Below are 26,731 nucleotides of genomic sequence, written 5' to 3'. Positions count from 1 at the left end.
AAACAGTATACTATAAATCCCAGTGAACATATCTAATTCTTACCTTGGCCAAGACACTGCATCAAATTAATCGATCATTAACTAAGTGTAATTTTTCCTCTGGGTAATCTGCTTCCACTGGGAGAAAATCTTGTGGGGATTTTAAGCTGATTCCAATACATCTGATCACCAATATGTGTAAAAAAAATACCCTGATGTCAGTTTTTACTTAGTGCCTGTAATTGAGTGAGCAATTCACTTAGAACATTCTAAAGGTTAGAAGTAATTAAAATCGATTTTATGTAAATTATGCAAGATTGACCACAGAAATAACAGAAGGAAGAACCTACAAGGAAGACCATGACACTGTAAACCAAGTGTGATATATTAAAGTGCTAAACAAGCTTAAGAGTATAATTGAGTCTAATATTGTTTAATCATTTATGATATATTATTAGAGCTTTCTATTTATTGAAAATTATTCCTTTAATATTTTTAACTTATGGTTTTTAATCAAGAAATCTAATTTTAATATTTTCAGAAGCACAAATACAATCTTGCCCACCCCCACCTCAGATTCCCAATTCTCGAAATATGACAACTACAGTGACATATCAGGATGGAGAAAAAATATCTATTCTCTGTCAAGAAAATTATCTACTTGAAGATGAAGAAGAACTTGTGTGCAAGGATGGGAGATGGCAGTCAATCCCACGCTGTATTGGTCAGTAGTGCATAACATGCTTTATAAGATTCTTTTAAATAAGATTAATACTCCTCCAAGCTTTGTATGGATCAGCAAGGTCAAGATCTCTCTATTCCACTTTATCTTGAAACGGTAAATCACAATTAAGTATATAAATTAATGAACATTCTTTCACTTCTAGTGAGAAGTAAATACAGACAAAATCTTTGGCCTACTATGTAAATACCAGATAAAATTTATGTTTATGCATATTGTATTCCTAATGATCAAAAGGACAAGAATGAAGGGGCAGTTGGGCTGCCCAGCCTGGGAGTCACAGACTTGGAAGATAATTCCCCCAGCATGTCTGACTTAGAAGTCCAGTGTAACTTGTGTACAGGAAAGCCAGAGGGCTGTAGGAAACAGAGATTCTGTTCTTAAAAGGCACACAAAAATTCTCACTTGCTCCATGTCCCAGTGCAGAGGCAGCAATTAGAAAGAAGTCTGGGTTAGACTGACTTGCTGATCTTTGTGAACCTCCCAGAGAGGCAGGAGGCAACTGGGGACATGGATACTGGTGCCAGCCATTATAAGAGACAAGTGCCACTTTGGAGTTCTCCTTATAGCTTATTAGCACCAGAAGCTTACCAACCCACGACAGCACCAACCCCAGGCCCCACCAGGCCCCACAGCTCCTACAGTGGGACCTGGCCCTGTTCCTGGGGGGGACAGCACCAGCGCAGGTACCCTTGGGCCCTGCAGCCAGCTGCCCCAGGACTTGGTCCTGCCCACCAGTGGCTGACAGCCTCTGCATGAGGCAGAGTCTGGTAGCCAACCAGGTGGGGGGCCAGCCCCACCTACCAGTGCACCCACAGTAATTGGCCTTGCTACAACAGATGGGCACCCTTATAGCATATAGATCTGGTGTATAGATCCTACAGAGGGGAGCATGCTGCTGGGTCCCATAGACTTTTCCTACATAAGGTCACTCCTCCAAGATCAGGAACATGCCTCACACATATTAATAGACACAGAGAATTAGGCAAAATGAGGAGACAGAGAAATACATTCCAAATGAAGGAGCAAGACAAAATCTCAGAAAAAACTCTAAACAAAGTGAAGATAAGCAGTATGCCCAATAGAGTTCAAGGTAATGACCATAACAATGCTCAATGAACTCTGGAGAAGAATGTATGAAAACAGTGAGAATTTTAAGAAAAAGGTAGAAAATATAAGGAAGAACTAAACAGAACTGAAGAATACAGCAGCTGAAATGAAAAATTACACCAGAGGAAGTCAACAGCAGATTAGAGGATTCAGAAGAATGGATCAGTGATCTGCAAGACAGGGTAGTGGAAACCACCCAACAGCATAGGAAAGAGAAAAAAAGAATTTTAAAAAAATGAGGATAGCCTAAGGGACATCCGCAACAACATCAAGTATAGTAACATTCTCATTATAGGGATCCCAAATAAAGAGAGACAGAGAGAAACAGAGAACGTATTTGAAGAAATAATAGCTGAAACATTCTAACAAGAAATATACAGACTTCCAGGTCTGGAAATCAGAAAGTCCCAAACAACATTTACCCAAAGAGGACCACACCAAGACACATTATCATTTAAATGGCAAAAATTAAAAATAAAAAGAGAATCTTAAAAGTAGTAAGGAAAAAGCCATTAGGTACATACAAGAGGACTCCTCTAAGACTATTAACAGATTTTTCTGCAAAAACTTTGCATGCCACAAGGGAGTGGCACAACATATACAAAGTGATGAAAGGAAAAAACTTACAACCAAGGCGACTGTATCCAGCAAGGCTATCAAAGGATGGATCAACAGCTTTACAGATAAGCAGATGATAAAAGAGTTCAGCAGCAATAAAATGACTTTACAAGAAATGCTAAAGGGACTTCCTAAGAGGAAAAGTAAAGACCACAACTAGAAATAAGAAAATTACAAAAGAAAAAAATCTTAATGGTAAAAGCAAACATACAGTAAAGGTAGTAGGTGCTAGTAGGAAGGTTAAAAGACAAAAATAGTAAAATCCTCTGTATCCACAATAAGTAGTTAATATAGAAACACAAAACAAAAGGATGTAAAATATGTGGTGGGGAATAGAAATGCAGGGTTGTTAGAATGTGTTTGAACTTAAGAGACTATCAACTTATAACCACATATGAATATATGTTGTTATATATGAATCTAATAGTAACAACAAAACAAAAAAATCTATAATAGATCCACACACACAAAAGAAAGTAATCCAAACATAACACTAAAGATAGTCATTAAATCACAAAGGAAGAGAGAACAAAAGGAACAAAAAAGAATTACAAACACAACCAAAAAACAATTAACGAAATGGCAAAAGGTACTTACCTATCTATAATTACTTTAAATATAAATGAACCAAAATGCTCCAATCAAAAGACATAGAGTGGCTGAATTGATTTAAAAAAAAAAAACCAAAAAGACGCATATATATGCTGCCTATAATCACTCACTTCAGATCTAAAGAAACACTCAGACTGAAAGTGAGGGAATGGAAAAAAGCATTTCATGAAAATAGAAATAAACACAAATCTGGGGTAGCAAAATTTATATCAGACAAAATAGACTTTAAAACAGAGACTGAAACAAGAGACAAAGAAGACATTATATAGTGAGAAAGGGACCAATCCAACAAGATTATGCAACAATTTTAAATATATATGCACCCAAACTAGAAGCACCTAAGTACATAAAGAAAATACTAACAAACACATACAGAGAAATAGACAGTAACAAAACAATAGTAGAGGACTTTAACTTCCCACTTACATTAAAGGACAGGTCATCCAGACAGAAAATCAAGTTTAAATCCAGTGAAGAAACATTGGACTTAAACTATAAGTCAGATGGACTTACTAAACATATATAGAACATTCCATCCAAAATCATCAGATACACATTCTTTTCAAGTGCACATAGAACATTCTCCAGGATAGATTACATCTTGGCCACAAAAGAAAGTTGAGAACATTGAAATCATAGCCAGCATCTTTTCTGACCACAAATGTATGAGACTAGACTTCAACTACAGGAAAAAAAAACCAAAAGTGCAAACAGTTAGAGGTTAAACAATATGCTACAAAACAACCAAGGGGTCACTGAAGAAATCAAAGAGGATATTAAGAAAAATACTTGAAGACAAATGAAAATGGAAAAACAATGGTCCAACATCTATGGGACTCAGCAAAAGCAATTCTAAGAGGGAAGTTTATAGTGACACAGGCCTACCTCATGAAAGAAGAAAAATCCCAAGTAAATAGTCTAACCTTAGACCTAAAGAAACTAGAAAACGAAGAGTAAACAAACCCAAAATTAGTAGAAGGAAAGAAATAATAAATACAGAGGAGAAATGAATGGAATAGAGACTTAAAAAAAACAATAGAAAATATCAATGAGACTAAGAGCTGGTCACTTGAAAAGATAAATACAATTGATAAACCTTTAGAAAGACTCATCAAGAAAAAGAGATGAGGGTCTGACTCAATAAAGTCAGGAATGAAAGAGGAGAAGCTACAACTGATACCACAGAAATATAAAGAACCATAAGAGATTACTATGAACAATTACACACCAATAAAATGCACAACCAAGAAGAAATTGATAAATTCCATGTAATGCACAATTTCTCAAATATAAATCAGGAGAAATGTAGAAAATATGAACAGACTGATTACCAATATTAAAATTGAATCAGTAATTTTAAAACCCAAGAAACAAAAATCCAGGACCATACAGATTCACAGGTGAATTCTACCATTTACAAAAGAGTTAACACCTATTCTTCTCAAAATATTCCAAAAAAATTGAAGAGGAAGAACACTTCTGAACTTATTCTGCAAGTTCAGCATCACCCTGAGGCCAAAAACAAAGATGGTGCAAAAAAAGAAAATTACAGGCCAATATCACTGATGAACTTAGGTGTAAAAATCTTCAATCAAATATTAGCAAACCAAATTCAACAATACGTTAAAAGGATCATACACCATGATCAAGTGGGACTTTTCAGAGGGATTCAAGTATGTTTCAATATCTGCAAATCAATGTGATATACATCAACAAATTGAAGAATAAAAATGATATGATTATCTCAATAGATGCAGAAAAAGCTCTTGACAAAACTTAATATCTATTTATGTTAAATCTCTCAGTGAAGTGGGTAGAGGGGAAACATACCTAAACATAATAAAGGCCATATATGACAAACGTCCAGCCAATGTCATACTCAATGGTGAAAAGCTGAAATCATTTCCTCTAAACCAGGAATGAGACAAGGATGCCCACTCTCTCCACTTTTACTCAACATAGTATTGGAAGTCCTACACACAGCAATCAAACAAGAAAAGAAATAAAAGAAATTCAAATTGGAAAGGGAGAAGTAAAGCTATCACTATCTGTAGATAACATGATGCTATACATAGAAAAACACCACCAAAAACTATTAGAACTAATAAATGAATTCATTAAGGTTGCAGGATATAAAATTAATATATAGAAATATGTTGCATTTCTATGCCCGAACAACAAAGTTTTAGAGGGAGAAATCAAGAAAGTAATCCCATTTACAATTGCATCAAAAAGAATAAAATAGCTAGGAATAAATCTAACCAAGGAGGTAAAAGACTTGTACTCTGAAAACTATAAGAAATTGATGAAATAAATTGAAGATGACAAAACAAATGGAAAGATATCATGTTCACAAATTGGAAGAATTTATATTGTTAAAATGACCATGCTACTGAAAGCAATCTACAAATTCAATGCAATCCTTATTAAATTACCAATGGCATTTTTCACAGAATTAGAACAATTTTTTTTTTTATTTGTAAGGAAACACAAAAGACCACAAATAGCCAAAGCAATCTTGAGAAAGAAAAGTGGAGCTGGAGGAATCAGGCTCCCTGACTTCAGACTATACTACAAAGCTAGAGTAATCAAAATAGAATGGCACTGGCACAAAAACAGACACATAGATCTAGGGAACAGATTAGAGAGCCCAGTAGTATACCCACATTTATATGGTCAATTAATCTATGACAAAGGAGGCAAGAACATCATGGGGAAATGATTGCCTCTGTAAATGGTGTTGGGGAAACAGGAAAGCTACATGCAAAAGAAGCAAGCTGGACTACTTTCTCACACAATATACAAAAATAAAATGAAAGTGAATTAAAGACTTAATTGTAACTCTTGAATCCATAAAACTTCTAGAAGAAAACAAAGGCAGTATGCTCTTTGACATCAGTTTTAGCAATATTTTGGGTTTTGGGGGGTTTTTTGGATATGTCTCCTCAGGCAAGGGAAACAAAAGCAAAAATAAGCAAACAGGACTACATAAAATGAGAAAGCTTTTCCACAGCAAAGAAAACGATCAATAAAATGAAAAAGGTAGCCTACTGAATGTGAGAAGATATTTGCAAAGGATATATCCATTAAGGGGTTAATATTCAAACTATACAAAGAATTAATGCAACCAACATCAGAAAAACAAATAACTAGAAAATAGGCAGAGGACCTGAATAGACATTTTTTCCAAAGAAGACATACAGATGGCCAAAAGATACACGAAGAGAAGCTCAACATCATTAAAAGGCAGGCAAATGCATGTCACAACCACAGTGAAATGTCCCTTCACACCTGTCTTAATGGCTGTCATCAAAAAGACAACATCCAGTGTTGGCGAGGATGTGGAGAAAAGGAAATCTTTGTGCACTGTTGGTGCAATTGTAGATTGGTGCAGCCACTATGGAAAAGAGTATGGAGTTTCCTTAAAAACTAAAAATAGAACTGCCATATGATCTGGCAATTCCACTTCTGCGTATTTATTCAAAGGAACCAGAAACATTTGAAAAGATATATGCACTCCAATGTTCATTGCAGCATCACTTACAATAGCCAAGGTTTGGAATCAACCTAAGTGTCCATTGATAGAGGAGTGGATTAAAAAGATGTTTTATATATACACACAAAATGAACTATTACTGAGCCATAAAAATTACACATTTCCATTTGCAAAAACATGGATGGATCTAGGGTGTATTATGGTTAAGTAAAATAAGTTAGATAGAAAAAGACAAATGCCACATGATCTCACATATACGTAGACTCTAAAGAAGCCAGGGGGATGTGTATTCAGCATAAGGAATATGGTCAATGATATTATAATAACTTTGTATAGGGACAGATTGCTATTAGACATCCTGCTGGTCATTTCATAATATATGTAAAAGTCAAATCATTATGTAGTAGACCTGAAACTAACACAATATTTTTTTCACACCTTTATTGGAGTATAAATGCTTTATAATGTTGTGCTAGTTTCTGCCATACAACAAAGTGAATCAGCCACATGTATACACGCATCCCCATATCCCCTACCTCCCAAGCCTTCCTCCCATCTTCCCTATCCCACCCCTCTAGGTTGTCACAAAACACCAAGCTGATCCCCCTGTGCTATGCAGCTGCTTCCCACTAGCTATCTATTTTACATTTGGTAGTGTATATATGTCCATGCCACTCTCTCACTTCATCTCAACCTCCCCCCACCCCCATGCTCTCAAGTCCATTCTCTACTTGTGCATCCTTGTTCCTGCCCTGCCACTAGGTTCATCAGTACTGCTTCTTTAAATTCCATATATATACATTAACATACGGTATTTGTTTTTCTCTTTCTGACTTACTTCACTCTGTATGACAGATTCTAGGGCCATCCACCTCACTACAAATAATTCAATTTCGTTCTTTTTATGGCTGAGTAATATTCCATTGTATATATGTGTCACATCTTTCTCCATTCATCTGCTGATGGATATTTAGGTTTGTTCCGTGTCCTGGCTTTTGTAAATAGTGCTGCAATGAACATTGTGGTAAACGTATCTCTTTGAATTATGGTTTTCTCAGGGTATATGCCCAGTAGTGGGTCATATGGTAGTTCTATTTTTAGTTTTCTAAGGAACCTCCATACTCTTTTATAGTGGCTGTATCAATTTACATTCCCACCAAGAGTGCAGAAGTGTTCCCTTTTCTCCACACACTCTCCAGCATTTATTGTTTTTTTGTTTTGTTTTAAATTTATTTATTTATTTTTGGCTGCATTGGGTCTTCGTTGCTGTGTGCAGGCTTTCACTAGTTGCGGCGAGTGGGGGCTACTCTTCATTGCAGTGTTCAGGCTTCTCATTGCAGTGGCTTCTCTTGTTGTGGAACATGAGCTCTAGGCATGCGGACTTCAGTAGTGTGGCTCATGGGCTCTAGAGCGCAGGCTCAGTAGTTGTGGCACACAGACTTAGTTGCTCTGCGGCATGTGGGATCCTCCGGGACCAGGGATTGAACCCGTGTCCCCTGTATTGGCAGGCAGATTCCTAGCCACTGTGCCACCAGGGAAGCCCCTTATGTTTCTAGAGTTTTTGATGACGGTCATTCTGACCGGTGTGAGGTGACACCTCACCATGGTTTTGATTTGCATCTCTCCAACAATTAGTAATATTGAGTATCTTTTCATGTATTTGTTGGCCATCTGCATGTCTTCTATAGAGAAATGTCTATTTAGGTCTTCTGCCCATTTTTGGACTGGGTGGTTTGTTTTTGTGATACTGAGCTGCATGAGCTGCTTGTATATTTTGGAGATCAATCCCTTGTCAGTTGCTTCACTTGCAAATATCTTCTCCCATTCTGAGGGTTGTCTTCTTGTCTTGTTTATGGTTTCCTTTGCTATGCAAAAGTTTCTAAGTTTCATTAGGTCCCATTTGTTTATTTTTGCTTTTATTTCCCTTATTCTAGGAGGTGGCTCAAAAAGGACCTTGCTGTGATTTATGTCATAGAGTGCTCTGCCTATGTCTTCTTCTAAGAGTTTTATAGTGTCTGGCTTTACATTTAGGTCCTTAAAACATTTTGAGTTTATTTTTGTGTATGGTGTTAGGATGTGTTCTAATTTAATTCTTTTACATGCAGCTGTCCATTTTCCCCTGCACCACTTATTGAAGAGGCCGTCTTTTCTCCATTGTTTATTCTTGTCTCCTTTGTCAAAGATAAGGTGACCATATGTGCGTGGGTTTATCTCTGGACTTTCTGTCCTGTTCCATTGATCTATATTTATGTTTTTGTGCCACTACCATACCATCTTGATTATTGTAGCTTTGTAGTATAGTCTGAAGTCAGGGAGCCTGATTCCTCCAGCTCCGTTTCTCTTTCCTAAATGCCATTGGTAACTTGATAGGGATTGCACGGAACCTGCAGATTGCTTTGAGTAATATAGTTGTTTTCACAATATTGATTCTTCCAATCCAGGAGCATGGTATATCTCTCCATCTGTTTATGTTATCTTTGATTTCTTTCATCAGTGTTTTATAGTTTTCTGAGTACAGGTCTTTTGCCTCCTTAGGTAGGTTTATTCCTAGATATATTATTCTTTTTGTTGCAATGGTAAATGGGATTGTTTCCTTAATTTCACTTTCTGATCTTTCATTGATAGTGTATAGGAAGGTCAGAGATTTCTGGGCATTAATTTTGTATCCTGAAATCTTACCTAATTCATTGTTTAGTTCTAGTAGTTTTCTGGTGGCATCTTTAGTATTTTCTATGTACAGTATCCTGTCATCTGCAAACAGTGACAGTTTTAGTTCTTCTTTTCCAATTTGTATTCCTTTTATTTCTTTTTCTTCTCTGATTGCTGTGGCTAGGACTTCCAATACTATGTTGAATAATAGTGGCAAGAGTGGACATCCTTGTCTTGTTCCTGATCTTAGAGGAAATGCTTTCAGTTTTTCACCATTGAGAGTGATGTTTGCTATAGGTTTTCTTACATGGCCTTCACTATGTTGAGGTAGGCTCCCTCTATGTCCACTCTCTGTACAGTTTTTATCATAAATTGGTGTTGTATTTTGTCAAAACTCTGTCTGCATCTATTGAGATGATCATATGGTTTTTATTCTTTAGTTTGTTAATATGGTGTATCACATTGATTGTTTTGCATATACTGAAGAACCTTTGCATCCCTGGGATAAATCCCAGTTGATCATGGTGTATGATCCTTTTAATGTGTTGTTGGATTCTGTTTGCTAGTATTTTGTTGAGGGTTTTTGATCCATGTTCATCAGTGATATTGGTCTATAATTTTTGTGTGTGTGATATCTTTGTCTGGTTTTGGTATCAGGGGGCTGGTGGCCTTGTAGAACGAGTTTGGGATTGTTCCTCCCTCTACAATTTTTTGGAAGAGTTTGAGAAGGATAGGTGTTAACTCTTCTCCAAATGTTTGATGGAATTTGCCTGTGAAACCATCTGGTCCTGGACTTTTGTTTGTTGAAATTATCAGTTACAGTTTCAATTTCATTACCTGTGATTGGTGTGTTTATATTTTCTAATTCTTTCTGGTTCAGTCTTGGAAGGTTTTACTTTTCCAAGAATTTGTCCACTTCTTCCAGGTTGTCCATTTTATTGGCATAGTGTTGCTTGTAGTAGTCTCTTAGGATACTTTGTATTTCTGCAGTGTCTGTTGTAACTTCCCCTTTTTCATTTCTAATTTTATTGATTTGAGTCCTCTCCCTTTTTTTCGTGATAAGCCTGGCTAACGGTTTATCAATTTTGTTTATCTTCTCAAAGAACCAGCTTTTAGTTTTATTCATCTTTGCCATTATTTTCTTTGTTTCTATTTCATTATTTCTGCTCTGATCTTTATGATTTCTTTCCTTCTACTATCTTTGGGTTTTCTTTGTTCTTTTTCTAGTTGCTTTAGGTGTAAGGTTAGATTTTTCATTTGAGATTTTTCTTGTTTCTTGAGGTGAGCTTGAATTGTTATGATCTTCCCTCTTAAAACTGCTTTTGCTGAGTCCCATAGGTTTTGGATCCTCATGTTTTCATTGTCATTTGTTTCTAGGTATTTTTTGATTTCCTCTTTGATTTCTTCAGTGATCTCTTGATTATTTAGCAGTGCATTGTTTAGCCTCCATGTATTTGTGTTTTTTACTGTTTTTTTCCTGTAATTGATTTCTAATCTCATGGCATTGTGGTCGTAAAAGATGCTTGATATAATTTCAATTTTCTTAAATTTTCCAAGGCTTGATTTGTGACCCAAGATGTGAACTATTCTGGAGAATGTTCCATATGCACTTGAGAAGAAAGTGTATTCTTCTGCTTTCAGGTGGAATGTACTAAAAATATTAATTAATTCTGCCTGATCTATTGTGTCATTTAAAGCTTGTGTTTCCTTATTTATTTTCTGTCTGGATGATCTGTCCATTGGTGTAAGTGGGGTGTTAAGTCCCCCACTATTATTGTGTTACTGTCAATTTCTCCTTTTATGGCTGTTAACATTTGCCTTATGTATTGAGGTGCTCCTATGTTGGGTGCATAAATATTTATAATTGTTACGTTTTCTTCTTGGATTGATCCCTTGATCATTAGGCAGTGTCCTTTAATGTCTCTTGCAACAGTCTTTATTTTAAAGTCTATTTTATCTGATATAAATATTGCTACTCCAGCTTTCTTTTCATTTCTATTTGCATAGAATATCTTTTTCCATCCCCTCACTTTCACTCTGTATGTGTCTCTAGGTCTGAAGTGGGTTTCTTGTGGACAGCATATATGCAGGTCTTGTTTTTGTATCCATTCTGTGTTTTTTGGTTGGAGCATTTAATCCATTTATATTCAAGATGATTATTGATATATATGTTCCTATTACCATTTTCTTAATTGATTTGGGTTTGTTTCTGTGGGTCTTTTTCTTCTCTTGTGTTTCCTGCTTAGAGAAGTTCCTTTAGCATATGTTGTAAAGCTGGTTGTAAAGCTGGTGTTGCTGAATTCTCTTAGCATTTGCTTGTCTGTAAAGCTTTTTATTTCTCCATTGAATCTGAATGAGATCCCTGACAGGTAATCTTGGTTGTAGGTTTTTCCCTTTCATCATTTTAAATACGTCCTGCCACTCCCTTCTGGCTTGAAGAGTTTCTGCTGAAAGATCAGCTGTTAACCTTATGGGGATTCCCTTGTACGTTATTTGTTGTTTTTCCCTTGCTACTTTTAATGTTTTTTTCTTTGTATTTAATTTTTGACAGTTTGATTAATATGTGTCTCAGTGTGTTTCTCTTTGGGTTTATCCTGTATGGGATTCTCTGTGCTTCCTGGACTTGATTGACTATTCCCTTTTCCATGTTAGGGAATTTTTTGACTATAGTCCCTTCAAATATTTTCTCGGACCTTTTCTTTTTCTCTTCTTCTTCTGGGATCCCTATAATTCAAATATTGGTGTGTTTAATGTTGCCCCAGAGATCTCTGAGACTATCCACAATTCTTTTCATTCTTTTGTCTTTATTCTGCTCTGCTGTAGTTATTTCCACCATTTTATCTTTCCAGGTCCCTTATCTGTTCTTCTGCTTCAGTTATTCTGCTATTGCTTCCTTCTAGAATATTTTTAATTTCAGTTATTGTGTTGTTCATCATTGTTTGTTTGCTCTTTAGTTCTTCTAGATCCTTGTTAAATGTTTCATATATTTTCTCCATTCTGTGTCCGAGATTTTGGATCATCTTTACTATCATTACTCTGAACTCTTTTCAGGTAGGTTGCCTCTTTCGTCTTCATTTATTTGGTCTTGTAGGTTTTTACCTTCTCCTTCATCTGTAACATAACTTTTTGTCGTTTCTTTTTTTTTTTTTGATGGGTGGGGCTGTATTCCTGTCTAACTGGCTATTTGGCCTGAGGCATCCAGCACTGGAGTTTTCAGGTAGTTGGATAGAGCCAGGTCTTGGTGCCAAGATGAGGACCTCTGGTAGGCTTCATTCCTATTAATATTCCCTGGGGTCTGAGGTTCTCTGTTATCCAGAGTTTTGGACTCGGAGCTCCCACCACAGGAGCTTGGGCCCAACCTCTGGCCTGGGAACCAAGATTCTGCAAGCCACGTGGTAAGGCAAAAAAAAAAGATAAAAGATAAAAGAAAGGAGCTGTACAATAACAAAGACTAAAAGACAAAATAAAATTAGAAAGATAAAAACTATATTAGGAAAAATAAAAATATAATTGAAACAACTGCAATAAAGTAAAACAAAACCACAACAGAAAAAGGGGGGGGAGGGGGCAGGGAACAAGCCAAAAGGAGCAGAACAATGACAAAGTATAAAGAATAAAATAAAATTAGAAAAGTAAAAGATTTATTAGAAAAAATAAAAATATAAATGGATCAACAACAAGGTAAAACAGAACCCCAATCTAAAAGAAGAAAAAAGAAAAAAAGATAAAAAAAGAAAGGAAGAAAAAACCTTGGCTATGGGGGGGTAGGTGTTTAGGCAGAGATGGAACTTAGGCAGGGGCGGGATTTAAGGTGGAGTGGAACCTAGGCAGGGAGGCTGACTTTTGAGCATGAGGCAGAGCCTAGGCCCAGGACCCACGCAGCCAGAAAAGGCCTTGGGGGTGGGGCCTAGGCGGGGCATCATTCAAGTGGACGCAGAGAGACAGCAAGTCTAAAGGACTGCCTATGGAGTGTGGAGTTCCAGAGTTTGGAGGTAAGGCCCTGGTTGAGGGTGTGTGGGTGGGATTTAGGCCCAGCGTGGTTAGAGTGGGTCTCAGAGGGGGTCTCCAATTATAGAGGTAGGGCCCTTGATGGGGTGTAGGGGTGGGGCTTGGGCTCTGAGCCACAGGAGGGAGGCTCCAAGGGCAGTGGATTAGGCCCAGGAGCCCAACAGGCTCCTCAGTGCCTAAGTGGACAGCGAAAGTTCTGGCTGCATTCCCTTCCATTCCTCTGTTTTCCCCCACGTCTCCCCCAGGGTCTCCCCCATTCCTGCTGGACCCCTGACTGTTGGTGGGTCTCGCTGGGTGTAGGAACTCCTCCTCTCCCCCAGCCGCCCTTCAAGGGTGCCAGTCCCAGAGGTCCAGACTTTACTTTTGCTCTCCCTTCCCACCCTCCCACTCGCTCAGGACCTCTGCAGCTGGAGGGGGCCTAGGTTGCCAGAGGATCAGTCCCGGGATCTCAGTAGCCTCCTGGAGGCCCAAGAGGGCAGGAGAAACCTGGCCACGCTCTCTTTTGATCCTCTGCCCTCCCAATGGTTCCCCAATTTCCCCCTTTGGGCAAGGGATCCCTTCCCCTCCCCCAGCCACCCCTCAGGGGTGCCAGTCCCAGTCCACCTCCACTTCTCCCCCCCCCTCATTCCCCCCATGACCCACATCCTACCTGGTTGCTGGGGGTTCCTCCTGTCCCCTTAGGTGTCCATGGTCCCCCAGTGGTGCCTGGTAGGTGCCCTAATTGTGCGGAGACATGAATTCCACGTCCTCCTAGTCCACCATATTGACTCCTCTCCCTAACATACTATTATACATCAAATATATTTCAGTAAAGATAAATTTAAAAAAAGGATGAAAGGGCATACTGAACAAGTGGATAGCAGCATAGTGTTTATGGAGACAAATACCTTGCAAGTTTCAAATATTTTTCAGCTTTAAAATTCTTTAACTTGTTCAGATTATTTTTATTTTTTATTTATTTATTTTTTTTGCTGTACGTGGGCCTCTCACTGCTGTGGCCTCTCCCGTTGCGGAGCACAGGCTCTGGATGTGCAGGCTCAGCGGCCATGGCTCACGGGCCCAGCCGCTCCACGGCATGTGGGATCTTCCCAGACCGGGGCACAAACCCGCGTCTCCTGCATCGGCAGGCGGACTCTCAACCACTGCGCCACCAGGGAAGCCACAAATTATTCTTATTTTAATGTATTTTTAATTTAAACATTACACTTATACTTTACCCTTTGATCTCTGTTCTTCACGTAGAAAAACTTCCATGTTCTCAACCACCTCAAATAGACCATGGAACGATTAAATCATCTAGCTCTGCAGAAGAAAGGAGAGAAACATTTGAACCCAAGCTTTATGCACATGGCACCAAGTTAAGTTATACCTGTGAAGATGGTTTCAGTATATCTGAAGAAAATGTGATAACATGCCACATGGGAAAGTGGAGTTCTCCACCTCATTGTGTAGGTGAGGACAGCATGCAAACCAAAATTCTATTTTCAGTACCATTCTTTACTAATCAATTATCATCAAAGTCATGGAACAGAATCCTTTAGATTCCTAAATATATTAATTATTTATATATGTATAGGTCATTTATGTATTAATATATAATTTATATTTTTATACATTTAATCGATTTTTGTATATTCATTTTCTGTTAATTTCATCAGTTCAGTATAGAATCACTTTTAAATCTGGCACTTTCTTTTGTATTAACGCTGTATGTGTAAAAAAAGTAAACCTACCTATTCATATAGTTAAACCTATTTATATTCCTATTTATTCATATAAGTTGCAATGTATGCGTTGCCACCAAGTTTTTTCAAAAAAAACTTAACGTTCTTCCTACAATGTCTCTTTTAATGTCTTACAATATATAGTACTTTTCTTAAGGTGATGAAGTCTCAGTGTGTTCTCTTTTATTAATCATAATTGCTTAGAGATGCACTGATAGTCTCATTCATAAATATATTGGTATTTTTAGTTTCAAGTTCTTATTCAAGTGGACAGCTGGAAACACACCAGAATGGTGATTTTTGGGTGCATTTGTGCATTTCTCTGCAATGTGATGGAAGTTCCTGTAAAATCATTTATTGTTTTCAAGTAAAACTATGAAATATGGCAAGCAGTATATCAAATTAAATTTCAGAGTTAGTGAAACCTGAAATCGTTCTTTCATTTATTCCTAGGACTTCCTTGTGGACTTCCACCTTTGATTCAGAATGGTGTTGTATCTAATGAGAAAGGCAGTTACCAAGATGGAGAAGAAGTTACATACGACTGTGATGAAGGTTTTGGGATCGATGGACCTGCATCTATAAGATGTTTAGGAGGAAAATGGTCCCTTCCACCGGAATGCATAAGTATAGTATATTTTATTTTATTCTGAGGCTGATAAATATCTTTAATTCAGGACATAAATGGCACAAGTATGAAACTAAGCTGTAATTCTAGAATTAAACAAGGTGTCTTTGGAAAGTTCTGGATTCTGGTAGAGAGTTAATAACCCTAGTAATAATAAAAGTTTGATTCATGAACTAAATTATCTCACTATCACATCATCTTGTGTACACTTTGGACATCCTCTGATACACATTCTCAGACTTCTGGTCTCTGTTCCTATAACACAGCTGGCCCCTGCTCATCAGTCTTATCAGCACTCAATTTACTGTTAATTTATCAGTTATTTCTTTATAATATACAATTTTCTTAGATATTTGACATAATTCAAGGGAACAGACTTTGACAGAAGCAAAAAAAAGAAACACATCCATAATGTAGGTGACCTGTGATGGGGAGAAATAATTTAAATGTGAGAAGTGTGGTCTCAAACATCAAAGGCATCCCTGTCTCTTTGAGTATCACCATTCCCATGTTATAGTTTTGATGAATATAGACACAATCAATGTAACTAAGTCAAGACTTCTAACATTTTAAGTTGGAAGAGAAATATTGTACAGTATTCATTGGTTTGATATGTATATATCTATTTTTCTAGAATATAATTATTGGCCACTATTATTTTTAAAGATGTACTAAACAAATACTTTTTTTCTTTTTTTTCAGACACAGATTGTTTTAACGTACCCAGCTTTAATGATGCTGTACTCATAGACCAGAAGAAGAAATCGTATAGGTCAGGAGAACAGGTGGCTTTTAAATGTCTACCATCTTATCAATTGGATGGAGCCAATACTATACAGTGTATTAAGAGCAAATGGATAGGAAGGCCAGCATGCAGAGGTACTTTGGTAAATTTTAAAACTTTATTTATTAAAGTATCTTAAGTAACATAATACAGAAAAGTGCCTCTACCATCATAAAATGGACACAGATTATTTTCAGGCCAAGTCAAAGAAAGTTTATGCCTGAACATAAAAAGGGATGGAATTGTGTACTCAGTGCTCAGTCTTGTAGCCCAATAATTCTCAAAGCACAGCCCCTGACACAGCAGTCTTAGCATATTCTGGAAGATTATTAGACATGCAAGCACAGATTCACAGGCTCACTCACACCGGTTGTATCAAAAACTCTGGGGATGGAACCCTGAAACTGTTTTAAAGATTCCCAAGGGATTCTATGCACATTTCAGTTTAGGAACCATAGCTACAGTGTATTGTACTTTATATCCACCTGAATCTCACTGATGAATTACACATTACTCATTGTTGTATACTGAAGCATTTGCAAAAGTATATTATTAAAGAGCATTTTAATAAATACATACATTTATTTTTCTGTTAGTTTTCCAGATCTTTGTTTGGATCTTTTAATTAATCATCTTCTTTCAACTACGGTATTCTTCAAAGTATGCTAACTCTTGATCAAGTCTTTAAAGAAGTACCTAATGTGTTTATTTTTCTAAGGGCCTAATGTTACAGTTCATAAACAGGATGACTATAAACCGAATCCTGATGTCAAATGATCTTTTATTATGATTTTCTTATGGTTCATAAATTCATTTTGAATTTATATAATTTATAACACTTAATTTACTAAACTCAGAAAGAGACGTCCAGAAAAGCTTTCATTTTCACTGGCCTAAAAAATGTGTATCAACCTTCTAGTGAAGGATGGGGGAGAGATTTAAGATACAGAAGCTTAATTTGTACTAAAAAATATTGCTTTATCTCCTTATCCTCAAACTTACATGTGAGTTTATTAAAATTAGCAGTCTTTCATGACAGATTAACTCTTGATTTTAAATGACCATATGGAATATATGTGACATCCCCCTTGGTAGCTTGCTGTTCATAATGATCATTATATTAGAGATACTATTTTTCTTTCTATCTAGATGTTTCCTGTGTGAATCCACCCAAAGTGGAAAATGCTATTATACAAAATGAGAGGTCTAGATATCAAAATGGTGAGAGCGTACTTTATGAATGCATCTGGCCTTATGACCCTTTTGGGGAGGTAGATGTGATATGTTTAAATGGAACTTGGACAAAAGCACCTCAGTGCAAAGGTAGAGTATCTTACACCGCCACCCCCCCAATTTTAGAGAATATATTAGGGACAAAATATGTTGATATAAATGTATAATGAAGTAGTTCTTATGGAATTTTTTTTGATGCAAATAAAATGAAGGTGCTTAAAATCCAGTTCTTTTGTGGACTGAATAAGTAATCTGACATATTTATTGTTTGAAAGAGTTGACCAGATTTGAACAGTTGGAATCTTGGAACATTTCTTATCTTAAATATTAAGACATTCAGTTACTTCCTGGTGAATAAATGTGTTAACGATACCATAAGTACATTTGACAGCCCAAGAAATTCCACTTTGAGACATGGAATATAGGCAGCCAGGGCCTGATCACAGAATGTGACTTAAATTTGGGCATGTTCAGCATATGGATGATATTTAAAGGTATGTTACTAGCTGAACTCATTCAGGGAATTAGTATACATATAAAAAAAGTAAGTCTGAGAACTTGGTCCTGGGACACTTCAGTGTTTAGAGTTCAGGAAGTAAGGGAATCCAAAAACTTCTAGTTTTTCAAGTTAACTTTTTCCTGGTATGTATTTTTTGCAGTCTTCCACTTGAACATGTTTAGAGTGATTTTCTTGTAGACAGCATATAGATGAATCTTGTTTATGTGTCCACCCTGCCACTTTCAGTCTTTCCACTGATATATTAAGGCTATTTACATTGAAAATATCTATTAACAAAATAGGGACAATGTCAGCAATTTTATTATTTGTTTTCTGTGTGTTTCCTCGGTTTCTCATCCCCATTTCCTTTTCTTGTCTTCCCTGTGGGTTTTTGAACATTATAAATAACTTAATTTTTATACATCTGCATTGCTTTGGAGTATATGTCTTGTCATGTTTTTATTAGCGGTTGCTCCAAGTATTAAGAGTCACATAAGCGGCTTATCACTCCCTACTTGTATTGACATTTTACCACTTCAGGTGAAATGTGGAAACCTTACTTCCATTTAGATTCTTTTTATCTCCCCACATTTCAACATAAATGTCTTTAGTATTCTCTCTATATACATTGAGCAACGTTTCAAATGACATAATTTTACACCTAATTTAACAAAATCATTAGGGAAAAGATATTCTTATTATATTTACCCTTATTTTTAAAAATCAATTCCATTGTTTTTTCTTCCTTCCTAAAGTCTCAATCCCTTTTCTAGTTTCCTTTATATTTGAAGAATTGCTTTAGCAATTCTTTAGGTATAGGTCTGCTAGAGACAAGTTCTCTCAGTTTTCCTTTGTCTGGAAAGATTTTTCTTTCTCCCTTTAATCCTAAAATATATTTCACTCAATATAGAATTTGGGGTTGACAATTCTTTTCTTCCAGCACTGAAAAAATGATGTCACTTCTTTCTGGTTCTATGTTCATGGATGAAAATCCTACCAGTTTTTGAATCCCTTTTACATATAAGTATTGCATAATATCTATCTAGCTCTTTTGAGATTTTTTTTCTTTTTCTTTAATTTCCAGAAATTTGATTTTGATGTATCTTGACATTGATTTCTTTGGGTTTATCCTGCTTGGAATTCACTTAGCTGTTTTATTATGTAGATTTGTGCCTTATGCCCTATTTCAGAAATTTTCAGCCATTATTTTTACATTTTTTTTTCATCTCATCCCCTTCCTTTTCATTTTCTGGGTCTCCAATCTTTTTCTATTTTCCCATGGGTTCCTGAAGCTCTGTCCATTTTCTTTTCAGTCTATTTTCAAAGTTAGTCTATAGTCAAGTTTATTTATCCTTCTGCCATCTGCAATGCATTATTGAGCCCATCCAGTGTGTTTTTTTAAAAAGTTATATTACTCTATTTTCCAGTTCTGTCAATTTGACTGGATTTTTAAAAACCATTGCCCAATAATTTCAATATGTATGTCATCTCAGTGTTTCTTCTTTTGATTGTTTTTTCTCTTTTGAGGTTTTCCTCATCCTTGGTATGATGAGTGATGATCAACTGTATTCTGGACATTTTGGGTATTATGTATTGAGATTAAGGATGTTATTGAAATCTTTTATTTATCAGACCTCCCTTACTGCCATGCAGGGTGCAAGTCCAGGGTTCCCACCTGGCCTCCACTGACTCCTGGAGAAAGGGGAGAGGTGTCTTCTTCCCTCACCATGTGGGTGGAAGTCTGGACTCCTCACTTGGCCCCTGCTGATCAAGGCGGGGATGGGTTGGTCTTAGGTTCTATGGTGTATTTCTAGAGAAAGTCAGGATTGTAAAAACTGTTTCTGTCTTACTATGCTGATCCTTTCCTGGGACTTTGCTTAAAGGGACCAAGTTCTTCTTGGGACTGTTTTTTTTAAAATTTTCTTTCTGAACTTGCTATCATTTCTGGGTTGCAGTCTCAGTGGTCCATCCAGGATACAAAGAAGGGAAAAGGAAAACCCAAACAAGTCTCTGGAGTGTAATTCCTTGAATCCCAACGTCTCTAACCAGATATCTTCTCTACATCTTTCACAGTCTCCTGAGTTGGTTTATTATAATATGTTCAGGATTTTTAGTTAGCAGAAATAATACAGAGCAGATGCAATAAGCAGAAATATTTCTACCTCATCTTGTCCAGGAAAGGAAGACAGCATTCCCTCTCCCACTATTGAAATCTGTAATTCTTTGACTTTTATAAAAGCAGCTGTTGGGGCTGATGTTCATTTTGTAATAAAAATGAAAATCAATAAATATGACTAGAGATTCAATAGACACTGCTGTATGTTGTATACAAGGATTTTTTTTTATCTTAGTTATCCATTTGTCCAGCATATATTCACTAAGAAAACATGTTTTAATACCAGAACATTGCAAAGCAGACATATTTGTTAATGTATTATGTGTACTTTCATGTGGAGTAAAAGTAGGGACTTAAAAATGTGCCTTTTCGTTTAAGTGTTTCAAATTTATTCAATAAATCATTTCTGTCATCAGAAATCAAAAGCCTGATTATTACATATTAGGCTACATTTTTATCTTTTTATTTTAAACTGTGGGGTTTCTTTTTCTTTTTTTTCTCTTTCAATAAATCAAACATATTTTTTAGACTCTCAAGGAAAATGTGGGCCTCCCCCACCAATAGACAACGGAGACATTACCTCATTCCCGGCACCAGTATATCCTCCAGGATCGACAGTTGAGTACCAATGCCAGTCCTACTATGAACTTCAGGGAAACAGAAACATAGTATGTCAGAATGGAGAGTGGTCAGAACCACCAAAGTGCTTAGGTAAATATTTCAATCTTCTTGTGGATCCTGGGAAAATCGGTGTACTGAGTATGATGTTTAGCTGTTTATAATAGAATTTTCATGGATTAACTACCAACCATTCTGTTGCATGCTTGACTACCAACTAATAATATGTGTGGAAATAAATTTTGAAAATTTCCTGTTCAAGCAACAATAGCAACAAAAGATTCCTTAATGAAAGCTCTTCATATGATAACTGACATTATGAATCTTTGATTATAACATTTAATTATTACACTAAAAATAGTACCTCATTCTTACAACATTAACTGTTTAAAATGATGGAAACTACATACTGGATTTTCAATGAGTTGGTTTGTAAAAGGTTTTGAGAAGGAATTTTTGGACCAGAGCAAGAGATTCTACTTGAAAGCCTGAAATTCTGTGGAAAATATTTGTATACTACTTAACAGTTTATGTTTATTTTTTTTAACTTCAGATGCATGTGTAATTTCAGAAGAAATGATGAAAAAACATAACATACAATTAAAATGGAGAAGAGATAAAAAACTTTATTCTAAAACAGATGACATTGTTGAATTTATATGTAAAAGCGGATATTGTCCAAAGACACTTAGCTCTGCATTTCGAACAGCCTGTCGGGAGGGAAAACTGGAATATCCTACTTGTCAAAAAAACTGTCGTTAAAGTGCAGTTGTAAAACTGAAATATGTACATGTATTCAGAATTTTTCATTATTATTCCAGTTCTCAGTTTCTTTTTATCAAGTATTGTTTAACTCATCTCTATTCATAAATCAGCTTCATGTTAAACATTATAGGGATGATGTAATTATAATCTTGGAGACCAACTAATCACTTCTTAAAAGCACCTCATTAAAACTTGGCAAACCAAAATGCTACGTGTCCTGTTGATAAAACATCCACGGCAAGAAATTAGATGCAATCACTTCAGTACCTCCTTTCATCCATCAGTTTCCTAACTTTCTAAAGATTTCTCCATAACTTCTGAGGTTTCCTAAGATTCTGTTTCAGAAGAAATGGGAAGAAATACTTGTCTCCATTTTCAAAATAACATCACTTTACAAACATGTAAAACACAAACTATGTAATACCTATATTAGTAATTACATGTAAGTAGTTATTTCTTACTTTTGCTCATCCGTCAATAAATAAATATACCAAAAAATAATGAAATACACGATCTTTTACAAGACGCCTATCTAGCACACATAATAATTCACATAAAGAGGAATTAGAGGACTTCCCTGGTGGCACAGTGGTTAAGAATCTGCCTGCCAATGCAGGGGACATGGATTCATGCCCTGGTCCAGGAAAATCCCACATGCCGCGGAGCAACTAAGCCCGTGCGCCACAACTAGTGAGCCTGCACTCTAGGGCCCACCAGCCACAACTACTGAGCCCACGTGCCACAACTACTGAAGCCCGTAAGCCTAGAGCCCGTGCTCCGCAACAAGAAAAGCCACCGCCACGAGAAGCCCACACACCACGACGAAGAGCAGCCCCCGTTCGCTGCAACTAGAGAAACCCCGCACGCAGCAACAAAGACCAAACACAGCCAAAAATAATAAATAACTAAATATATTTAAAGATACTACACTAAAATCAATAAAATAATAATATATTAAAAAAAGATGAATTAGAATCAAATTGGCTGCATAACTATCATTATGATAGTTATGCAACCAATCACATGACATATAAGTGATTTAAAAAATCCAACATCAAGTATAAACACACATACACATATAAACACACTATGCCTTGAACACTGAATACATTTTTATAGAACAAATATTGGCAACAATTACAATAGAATATTAGAATATTTAGAATATTCTACAATAGAATATTCTACAATAGAATATTTAGAATAACTATAGTTGAATTTAGAGACAATAGGGGTAAAACGTGGTGTTTAAGTCCGTTTTACTTACCTCTTGTAAAATTTTCATTGTATATCACCTTTGAACCATAGCATGTTATTTTAAAATAAAGATGTATACAAGGTAAGACAACATATAGTACATATAGTGTTGAGAACTATAGAGACCTCTTTGGTAATGATCTCCAGGTCTAATAACATTTTCATGATTTTGCTGGAATAGAGAGTTTTGGAAACTTTCAACCACAAGAGTCTGAAGTGTGATCTTTAGGTTCATACATTTCAAACAGCATAGTTAGTTTAAATCAGTTGACTAGAAACATTATAAATTTCTAAAAATCATGAAAATTTTCACATGAAAATAGGGATATAAATAATTGAGCTAAAATATTTTAAGGTGATATCTTGTTACTCCGTGTTGCATCAAATCAAGTGGCCTTCTTAGAATAAGAAGCATGGCTGTCACCATTGGAGCTAATTGATCTAAATCTGAATCACTGGTGACAGCTGTTTTTCTCATCCCTAAATTAAATTGTTACAATTGGAAAGTTATCTTTGCTGTTAATGTTAACATTTGTGTATATACTATTTCTCCAAAATCTTCACCTAATGGTTGTAGAATCTATTTATGACACATGGCTACAATCGGTTATTTCACTGTTGACAAGAAAATCGTGATTTTAATGATAAATCTTCTCATTTTTCTGCATTCATTCATTGTCATTCTGTGTACAGATGAGTGTTAATTTACAGACTCTGTTCACATTCAACTTCTACCTTAAAAGTTTTGGGAAATCTTTATTTTTGCCCATTAATTTCCAATTTTTGGAGGAAGGACTTGATGTAATTGTAACCTTCCATGGTGGCTTTAAGACTTTTTGCCTTTAAAAAAAATTGTTGTTTGTATCAGCATGGATTCCTACATTTTTATTTATTCAATTTATCACAATCAATTATACTCATTCTTTGAAGATAAAATGATCCAAATTTTGGCTAGTGAGTGCCTCTTGAAACTGGTTCTGATTGCTCCTGATCTATCCCCGTTGGTCTTTTGAGCATTTTTCTTCTTTTTAGCCCAACACTGATAATCCAGTCTCACTATATACCTCCCATGCCCAACACCAGTAATCATCTATATTTCCAAAAACGTCTGATTCTTTTTATTGAAGAGTTGTTTTAAGAACCCAAGAATTGTGTTACTCGTGCTAGATGGGAGTTTTCAACACTGCTGAGATGTCTTTTCTTCCAGGGTCTCTTGGTTGTCAGACCTTTGAAACAGAAATGAAATTTTTTCCCATAGTTGGATTTTTAAATATTTTTTGATTGAGGTATAATTGATTTACAGCGGTTTCAGGTGTACAACATAGTGATTCACAATTTTTAACTGTACTCTATTTATAGTTATCAGAAAATATTGGCTATACTCCCTGTGTTGTACGATACGTCCTTGTAGCTTATATATTTTGTAGCTTATATATTTTATACATAATAGCTTAGCTTATATATTTTATAGATACTTAACTTATATATTTTATACATAATATATTTTATACATAATACTTTGTACCTCTTGATCCCCTACCCCTATCTTGTCCCTCCCCCTTTCCCTCTCCCCGCTGGTAACCACTTGTTTGTTCTCTATACCTGTGAATCTCTTTCTGTTACTATTCACTAGTTTGCTATATTTTTTAGATTCCACACATAAGTGATATCATACTTTGTCTTTCTCTGTACGACAAATTTCACTCAGAATAGTACCCCCCAAGTCCATCCATGTTGTTGCAAATGGCAAAATTTTATACTTTTTTATAGCTGACTTGTTCCAATGTGTGTGTGTGTTTATATGTGTCTATATATACACATATATACATATGCAGTGTGGTGGGTTTAGGTAAACCTAGTTGGGTATAAAGATAAGAAAACAATCATACTGGGTTTTTCTTTCAGTGTCATCCTGGCTATTGCAGGTAAGCTAGGGAAGAGAAGATTTAACTTTGGGTCACATTCATCTAATTCATCTGTTTACATTGAGGGAGGAGTATGCATTTCCAAGCTGAGATGGCTTTTGAATAATCTTATTTGAAGGATGTATTTCTAAAGAAGTAGAAAAAGAGCTGTGCAGTATAACTTGTTTCCCATGTATCTAGTGTGCAGGGGTGGGAGGTATAAAAGTGGAATTGTTTTACAATTGCACCAATATTTCAGAAAGAACAAGAACAATAACACAAAGTATTTTTTTAATTTCAGTGAAATGTCGTAATTTTCTAAGGTAAATATTAACTAGGGACTTTACAGTTACAAATAAAAGCCACTAAAAATTTCTTTAGTCTTTTCCCAATTGTACTGAGATGTCTAGCACTTTTGGAAAACACATATTTAATAATATATGTATCTATAGATATGTAGTTCTAGAAGATGAAAACGATAAAATGAAAATATTATTAGTTGAGGTACTAGAGAATAGACTGTGTATCTGGCAAGTTAAATAAGTGAGAGAGGAGAATCTAGTTATATTTCGTGAGTCTGCAATGTGAAACACCCTGGGAAAAATGACTCCATGGAAGATGGCAAATCTGGAACACAGAGTAAAGAAAGAATGTAAAGGAGGAACCAGAACAATAAGAGCACAAAGTTTTTTTTTAAGTTTCAGTGAAAGGTCATAATTTTCTAAGCTGAATATTAACTAGGGACTTACCTGGTGGTCCACTGGTTAAGACTCAGCACTTCCACTGCAGGGGGTGCCAGTTGGAGTCCTGGTCTGGGAAATAATATCCTACATGTTGGGTGGCCAAAACAAAAATACAAAAATTTTAAAAATTAAAACTAAAGAAAGCATTTTCTGCTAAGGTATATTATTAAAAAATTAGACTAATGTATAGATTAATCTCATTCCATGCAAATGTGACAATCTTTCTCAACAAACCTCAGACTGGATAATGAACACATCCTACACAAATTCAATTCTCTTGGGGGAAAAGTCGCCTTATCCTTATATAAAAATATGAATGATGAATGATATATCCCAAGTCTAACAGCTATAAATCAATTTAGATATATACTAATGCCTTATGAGATATCAAACTATTAAATCCATCAAGAAAAATTAATATAAGGTCATTTATTAATTATGAAAACCTATAGAATAAAAATAAAATGATTTCACCATCACTCTTAAAAATAAATTTTTAATTGAGTAATTCACAAACATGAAATTAAAAAACAAAACTCAGAATACCATATTTTAAGAGGTTGATATAAAATTTGTATAAAAAATGTAGTACACAGATTGACAGAACAAACTCCAAGTGCAGGTTTTTAAATTTTGAGGTTTGGTATATGTAGTTTTTCTATAATAAAAATAGATTACTTTAAGGGTTACATAATTATTTTAATTTAAATAGAAATCATAGCGCTAAGAAGTATATATTCAACATCTGAAAAAACAAATCCGATATTACTCAGGTATAATTTACATACAATGAAGCTTACACTTTTTTTTTTTTAACATCTTTATTGGAGTATAATTGCTTGAAAATGGTGGGTTAGTTTCTGCTTTATAACAAAGTGAATCAGCTATACATACACGTATATCCCCAAATCTCTTCCCTCTTGCTTCTCCCTCCCTCCCACCCTCCCTATCCCACCCCTCTAGGTGGCCACAAAGCACCAAGATGATCTCCCTGTGCTATGCAGCTGCTTCCCACTAGCTATCTATTTTACATTTGGCAGTGTATATATGTCCACTCTCTCACTTTATCCCAGCTTACCCTTCCTCCTCCCATGTCCTCAAGTCCATTCTTTAGTAGGTCTGCGCCTTTATTCCTGTCTTGCCCCTAGGCTCTTCATGACCATTTTTTTCTTTTTTTTTTTAGATTTCATATATATGTATTAGCATACAGTATTTTTCTCCTTCTGACTTACTTCACTCTGTATGA

General features: G+C 35.8%; 1 protein-coding gene across 1 annotated transcript in view; it reads left to right on the top strand.

Annotated features, from left to right (window-relative positions):
- The window catches only part of CFH (complement factor H), a 118,825-nt gene that overhangs the window by 70,606 nt on the left and 21,488 nt on the right, over positions 1-26,731 (top strand). The window contains exons 16-21 of the mRNA XM_089906579.1: positions 521-703; positions 14,457-14,666; positions 15,392-15,565; positions 16,269-16,445; positions 17,500-17,673; positions 20,727-20,909. Coding sequence (XP_089762705.1) covers positions 521-703; positions 14,457-14,666; positions 15,392-15,565; positions 16,269-16,445; positions 17,500-17,673; positions 20,727-20,909 — 1,101 coding nt within the window. The remainder of the gene's footprint in view (positions 1-520; positions 704-14,456; positions 14,667-15,391; positions 15,566-16,268; positions 16,446-17,499; positions 17,674-20,726; positions 20,910-26,731) is intronic.

The sequence above is a fragment of the Delphinapterus leucas genome, chromosome 1 (assembly GCF_059928025.1).
Source record: "Delphinapterus leucas isolate spDelLeu-1000000601 "Yukka" chromosome 1, BTC_Dleu_Yukka2, whole genome shotgun sequence".
In the NCBI taxonomy this organism is placed as follows: domain Eukaryota; kingdom Metazoa; phylum Chordata; class Mammalia; order Artiodactyla; family Monodontidae; genus Delphinapterus; species Delphinapterus leucas.
This window is presented reverse-complemented; position numbering and strand designations above follow the sequence as displayed.